This window comes from Carlito syrichta, unplaced genomic scaffold (assembly GCF_000164805.1).
Source record: "Carlito syrichta isolate Samal-C Ts95f unplaced genomic scaffold, Tarsius_syrichta-2.0.1 Scaffold104777, whole genome shotgun sequence".
NCBI classification, from domain to species: domain Eukaryota; kingdom Metazoa; phylum Chordata; class Mammalia; order Primates; family Tarsiidae; genus Carlito; species Carlito syrichta.
In genome coordinates, this window is record NW_007048873.1 from 1 (window position 1) to 6,706 (window position 6,706).

Here is a 6,706-nt window from a genome sequence, read left to right on the forward strand (position 1 = left end):
CTCACCCCCAGGCCGCCTCCCCCTCCCGGCCGCGGCCCCGCGCCCCCTCTGGAGCCCGGGCGCAGGCACCGAGGCGGGACTTGGGTCGAGGCTCAGACTCCGGCTTTTAATCTCCGCGAAGTTGAGCCGCTCCGCAGGCTCGCCCCACCCCCGCCCCCAATATGGAAATGTATAGAGATAGCTCTGGTCTCTGTTGGAGAGGGGGAACCCCCAACCGGCCTTCTTGGCACTCTGCTTCTTACAGTGGGGGCTCACGGCACTCCGGGGCCTGCGGGTGAGAGGAGAGAGCCAGGGTGGACTCTGGGCTCCTGGGACTCCCCCGGGGCCCCAGGTCTAAGGCAGGTCTCCAGGGTCTCAGGGTACCTGGCCACGCTGGGCTCCTCTGGACAGCTCGCTGACTGAGGTCAAGTTCCCTGCATTCTGCTATTGAAAGTGCTGGGGATGCAGCCCGCTGTAGGGAGGAAACAAGCCAGAGAGGGCTTGGGGGACTGGCAGAGACAGATGGGTGCTCCTGCAAGGGTCAGGAACACGGGACTCTGTGCCGCGGAGGGCAAGCTTTGCTGTGTGTCTTACTCCCTGATTTTGTTTCTTTTTGAGTCAGAGTCTCTCTCTGTCACTCAGGCTGGAGGGTAGTGGCACGCTCACAGTCACCCCAGCCTCGACCTGCTGGGCTCAGATGATCCTTCCGCCTCAGCCTTCCAAGTAGCTGCAACTACAGGCGTGTGCCTCCACACCCCGCTAACTTTTTGATTTATTGTAGAGACGAGGTCTCGCCAAGTTGCCCAGGCTGGTCTTGAACCTGAGGGCTCAGGCAATCCACTCGCCTCACCCTCCCAAAGTGCTGGGATGACAGGCTGAGCCACCAAGCCCAGCCCACTGTCGCCATTCTAAAGTGTGCCCCTTAAAGTGGTATGTGGTATACGCCCAGTGTTGTGTAGCCACCACCGCTCTCCAGATCCAGGACATTTGCACCACCCCCCAAAGAAGCTCCCTGCCTATCAGCCGTCTCTCCCCAGCCCCGTCCACTCTCTGTCACCACCATTCACCTGTGTGGGACATTTCCAAGACACGGAAGCCTGTGGGCTGTGGCCCTCTGTGTCTGGCTCCTCTCATGGCATTGTGGTTTTTAGGTTCATCTCTGTTGCAAGTCTCCACGCTTTGCTCCCCTCAACCTACTCCCATCAGGACTTTGTCCCCCAGCCACCTCCACAGGCATGAGTCCGGGGGTCTCAGCCCAGCCTCCACCTCCCTTCGCTCAAACCCCGGCATCTGACACACTGCCCCCTTGCCCTCCTCATCACCACCTCTTGCTGTCCTGTCCTGCTTTCCCTGACTGTGTCTCCTCTTTGTCTCAGCACCTCAGACTTCATCTCTCCTCCGGCTCTAACCCCTTGCTGGTGACACCCAGCAAAGTCCACTCAAGCCTCACAACTTGAAGGAGCCTGTCTTCACGCCAGTGGTTCCCCAGGTCACGTCCCCAGAGCTCCAGGCAGGCAACTGCCTGCCCCTCACCTTCCCCAGACATCTAGGAATCAAGACACCTCCTGGAATCCTTCCTCACTGCACTCCTGCGGCGTCTTCTGTGTCTCTCGGACCCAAGTCCTGCCAGCTGTGCTCAATGTCAGCCTTCCTCTCACATCTCATGCCCAGTGTGTGTTGCGATCCACTGGCTCATGCCTCCACCACTTCTCATCACCTCCCTCGGGTCCAAGCCACCATCACCTCCTACCTGGTTATGGCTTCTACCCTTCCCCCTCTGCATTCTCTACAGCCCTGCCAGAGAGAATCCATCCAGACATAAATCACTTCCACCATTGTTCTGCACCAAACCCTCCAGCTCACTCAGAGTCAAAGCCAAGGCCTTAAAATTGTCTACAGGTCATGCTCGGTGGCTCAGCCTGTCATCCCAGCACTTTGGGCCGCCGAGGCGAGTGGATTGGCTGAGGCTGTGGGTTTGAGATCAGCTCGGGCAACTTGGTGAGACTTCATCTCCACAATACATAAAAAATTTGCCGGGCATGGTAGCTTGTGCCTGTCATTCTGGTTACTCAGAAGGCTGAGGCGGAAGGATTGCTAGAGCCCAGCGGGTCAACGCTGGGGAAACCGTGAGTGTGCCACTGCACTCCAGTCTGGGCGACAGAGTGAGACTTCAACTCAAAAAAAAATTGTCTGCAAAGTCCTATATGATGGGGGCTCCCCTGTTACTCTTCTGACTGTATTTCTTACCCCAGAATCCCCCAGAGCTTACTCTTGGTCCAGTACATCATACACACTCCTGCCTCAGGGACTTTGCAGTGGCTGTTCCGTCCGCAAGGACCCTTTCCCCCAGGTGTCCTCATGGCTTTCTCCCTCTCCTCCTCTAGGTCTTTATACAAATGCTCCCAGCTCAATGAGCCTCCCTCTACCACCGGTGCTGTGGCGGGGTCCTTCCTGTGCATTGCAGGATGTTGAGCAGAAACCCTGGTCTCCACCCCCTAGAAGCCAGGGATATATCCCACTACTGCCATCTCTGTTGTTGGATGCTCTATTTCCCTGCCTATAATAATGCCTAGCACATAATCGATAATCACTATACTGTATACATATATGCATATATATATTTACTATATATCAATATCTATCTATCTATCTATCTAGGGTCTCACTCTGTTGCTCAGGCTGGAGTGCAAGTGGCATGATCATGGCTCACTGCAGCCTCCACTTCCTGGGCTCAGGCAATCCTTCTGCCTCAGCCTCCCAAATAGCTGGGACTACAGGCGTGTGCCACCACATCCAGTAAATTTTTTGATTTTTTTGTAGACAAGAGGTCTCGTGATATCACCTAGGCTGGTCTCCAAGTCCTGGACTCAAGTGAGCCTCCCACCTCAGCCTCCCAAAGTGCTAGAATTATAGGCGTGAGCCACTGCACCCGGCTGATCATCACGGTGTACTGAGTACATGAAACAAAGTGACATGTGGGAACGATCACGTCTGCGTCACAGATAACAGCGCTCCCTAGACATCCGCTAATTCCCAATACCTGGGCGGAGGATTAAAGATGCCTGACTCCTTCGTCTTCTCTGCCTTGGTGCCCGAGTCCCTCCTACCCTCCATGTCTAAGAGCACAGGCTCCGCCGTCCTCCTGGTCTGCTGGAGCATTCTGACTGTGGCCTCCATCTTTGAGATGGGGCTCTCTGAGTGGGGCGTTGGTGGCAAGTCCTCCCACTGTGAGGCAGGCAGGGGGATGGGCGCCTGGGAAGCAAGCTCCATCTTGGGGCTGCCTGGGGTGGGCTTGGAGCGGAGATGCCCCTTGGATGGCCCTGCTGGGCCCTGGGGTGGCTCCTTCCCCTGCGTCCATTGCTGCACGTCTTCCTTCACCCAAGTGTGTGGCTCTGGCTGCTCCCTGACCACCACCGGTGTCCCTGCCAGCGAGGACAGCCGGCTGGGGCCGAAGGGCACTGAGGCCATTGCAGACACAGCGGACGTCTGGGATGTCACCGAGAGCCAGGAGGGCAGTGAGACCCAGGTGGGCTTCAAGCGCGGCCCCTTGGAGTTGGCCGTGATCACCAGCTTGGCAAAGGCGAGCCCCTCCGCTGTGAAGGGTCTGCCATGCTCCTGGGGGGCCTCGACGGTCAGTCCCTGCGACTTCACCCAGGTCTTCTGCTGTTCCGCCACCTTTGACCTCATGCCAGGCAGGTCCAGGGTCGTCTCCTCCTTGGCCCGGCGGGCCCTATCCTCCACCTTGCCCTGGCCCCTCCAGCCCCTCAGGGTCACCTCCCGGGTCTTGCTGATCAGGACGTCCTCCGACTCCTTCTTGGTCGTGGAGAAGGGCAGCTCCAGGGACAGCGCCTGGGTCCTTGTCTTGACCGTCTTAGTCTCCTGGGTGCCCACCATCACCTCCCGCTTGGGCCTCCCTGCATCTCTCCCAGGAATTCTCCCCGGCAACATGTGAACACTGGCAGGGTGCTTCCCTGGGGAGGTGGGTGAGCTGAGCGCCATCTTCTGTTGGATGGGTGAGCTCGGAACCTTCTGGGATGTGGCAGGGATGTCCCTCTTTGGGACAGGGAGGGACATGACCTTCTGGGGAAGAGTGGGTGCAGGCAGGGTCTTCTTCGATGGGGGCAGGACCTTCTGGAGTGGGGCAGATGCAGCTAGGGCCTTCCGGGATGGGCCAGGTGTGGGTGGGGCCTTCTGGGAAATAGCTGAGACAGCTTGGGTCTTCTGGGATGTGCCCGTTTGGGCTGGGGCCTTCTGGGGAACAGCTGACACAGGTGGGACCTTCTGGGATGGCCCAGGAACAGCGGAGGGCTTTCCAGATGGAGCAGCCACAGCTGGGACCTTCTGGGATCGGTCAACAATGAATGGCGCCCTGCACAGTGTGGCAGGAAAAAATGGGGTCTTCTGGCAGGGTGGCAGCCATGGCCTCTGCTGGGATCCCACGGGCCTGTTCGTCTCCCCAGCCCTGGAGAGGTAAGTGGCAGGAGGATAGGGAGCCAGGTCAAAGGAAGCAGAGGACAGAGTGCTGGACTCAAGGTCCATAAGGTCGTCGATGTCCTGGTGCCACAGGTACGGGTCCAGGTGATCACAGAAGCTCGGAAAGAAGCCAGGGCGGGGTGGGGTCTCTGCCATCCGTCCCCGGCCTGAGGCTTCATCGGAGTCTGATGTGCAGGCCTGTGGGTGGAAGGGAAGGGGTGGGATGCATGATCAAGGCCAGGGAGACCCCAGACCCAGCGGTCAGGTCCTAGTCCTTCCTCCCTCAGACCCGGGAGTTCAGGCCCTCAGCCCCTCCTCCCTCAGACACAGGAGTTCAGGCTCCAAGCCCCCTTCTCTGTTAGACACAGGAGTCCAAGCCCCAGCCCCTCCTCCCTCAGACCAGGAGTCCAGATCCCCAGTCCTACTCCCTCAGACCCAGGAGTCCAGGCCCCCACCCCTTCTCCCTCAGACCCAGGGGTCCAATGCCCCAGCCCCTCCACCCTCAGACCCAGGAGTCCAGGCCCCCAGTCCCTCTTCCCTCAGACCTAAGAATCCAGCCCCTCCTCCCTCAGGCCCAGGAGTCCAGCCCAGCCTCTCAAGTCCAGCCCAGCACCTCCTCCCTCAGGCCAGGGGTCCAAGTCCTCACCCTCCTCCATCTGACCCAAGAGGCCAGGCCCCCAGCCCTCCTCCCCCAGACCCAGGAGACCGGGCCCCCAGACCCCTCTTCCCTGGGAGTGGACTCCTGGGAGCCCAACCCAGCCCCTCCTCCCTCAGATCCAGGGGTCCAGCCCACTCCCTCCTCCCTCAGGCCGGGGAGCCTGGCCCCCGCGGCATGTGGCTGGCCTGTAAAGAGGATTGTGTCTGGTTGGCGGTGCTGGAGACGATGCTGTAGATGGTCTTGATGGTGATACTGCCCTTCCCTGGAGGAGGAGGCAGTCTGAGCCCTCGGGCCAAGGCCCAGGGCCGAGGGGGGCTGCGTGGTGCCCAGGGGGCTGGTCTTACCAGGGATGCGGACTTGGGTGTCAGACCCACCGGGGCTGGGGTCCGGGTGGGACCTGCAGCAGCAACAGCAAGGGCCTTGGTGGTGCCCGACCAGAGCGGCCACCCGCCTCCCACCCTCCACCACGGGCCCTCAGGTTTACTTCTTTTCCAGGGCTTTGCTCCTCACGTCCGTGTGCTCCAGCTCTGACCAAATGAGGGGCACAGAGTCACCCACCGCCTGTGACTTGAACCTGCGCTTGTGGGCCTGTGGGGGCAAGGGCCGGCATGAGGGAGGGGAGGTCCTCGGGCACTTGCCCCACCCACCCGCCGGCTCACCTTGGCCTTCCTCTGTCTCTGGGCTGTCCACATCTTGTAAGGGAAGCTGGGCTTGGACACCGGGACTGGGAGAGGAGGCAGTGGCTGGGTCAGGCCCCAAGGGCAGGACACCAGGATAGGCCCTGAGGAGGAGGGCTCCACGGGGAGTGGGCTGGCCCCAGTGCTGGGGCTCTGTCCACGCCAGGTGGGGAAGCTGACACGGAGGAGGGCCAGGAGGAGGTGGGGTTGCTCACCTGCATGTCTGTGGAGGGCTGGGTCCTGTGGAGAGGGGGGCGTCAGGGGCACCCGGGACTCGCTGGTCTCCACATCTCCACTCCCCACCCAGCTGGCCACCTATGCTCCCAGGAGTCCAGACCCCTGCCCCTCCTCCCTCAGACCCAGGAGTCTAGACCCCTGCCCCTCCTCCCTCAGACCCAGGAGTCCAGACCCCAAGTCCTTCCTCCCTCAGACCCGGGGGTTCAGCCTCAACTCCTCCTCACTCAGACCCAGGAGTCCAGGCCCCCAGCCCTGTTCCCTCAGTGACCCTGGACTGCGGGCCGTGGGTCCCAGTTGACCTAGACAGTGCCTTTTCAGGGCCTGCCACTCTGGTCTGTGGACCTGGGGCCCCACCTGCAGGTGCCAGGTGGAGGCAGGTGCTTTGTCCAGGGACAGGTCCAGGGGCGGTGTGTGCAGGGTCCGGGGGGCCCAGGTGGCGGCAGGCTCCTGGAGCAGGTTGATAAGGTGGATCCAGCGATCAAACAGGAAGCCCGCCTCACCCTCGGGGGCGTCCAGGGCCAAGTAGTAGTAGCGGCCACTGACCAGGCGCAGCTTCAGGCGCCAGGTGGAGAGGTCATGGACATACAGACGGACGAGGTCCAGGGGGATCATCCTGGGAGAGGGAGACCCAGTGGCTAGAGGTGGGGATAGGGCAGGGTGGGGGGGCAGGGGCGGGGGGGGG

At 61.0% G+C, this 6,706-nt stretch overlaps 1 protein-coding gene across 1 annotated transcript in view; it reads right to left on the reverse strand.

Annotated features, from left to right (window-relative positions):
- Positions 1–215: 215 nt before the first annotated feature.
- Positions 216–6,706, reverse strand: part of FAM71E2 (family with sequence similarity 71 member E2) — a gene marked incomplete at its 3' end in the record, with an annotated part of 6,961 nt that continues 470 nt past the window's right edge. Inside the window, exons 2-9 of the mRNA XM_008066118.1 lie at positions 6,379–6,637; positions 6,003–6,027; positions 5,770–5,834; positions 5,595–5,698; positions 5,455–5,507; positions 5,296–5,372; positions 3,020–4,650; positions 216–268 (exon numbers count right to left, since the gene is read on the reverse strand). Coding sequence (XP_008064309.1) covers positions 216–268; positions 3,020–4,650; positions 5,296–5,372; positions 5,455–5,507; positions 5,595–5,698; positions 5,770–5,834; positions 6,003–6,027; positions 6,379–6,637 — 2,267 coding nt within the window. The remainder of the gene's footprint in view (positions 269–3,019; positions 4,651–5,295; positions 5,373–5,454; positions 5,508–5,594; positions 5,699–5,769; positions 5,835–6,002; positions 6,028–6,378; positions 6,638–6,706) is intronic.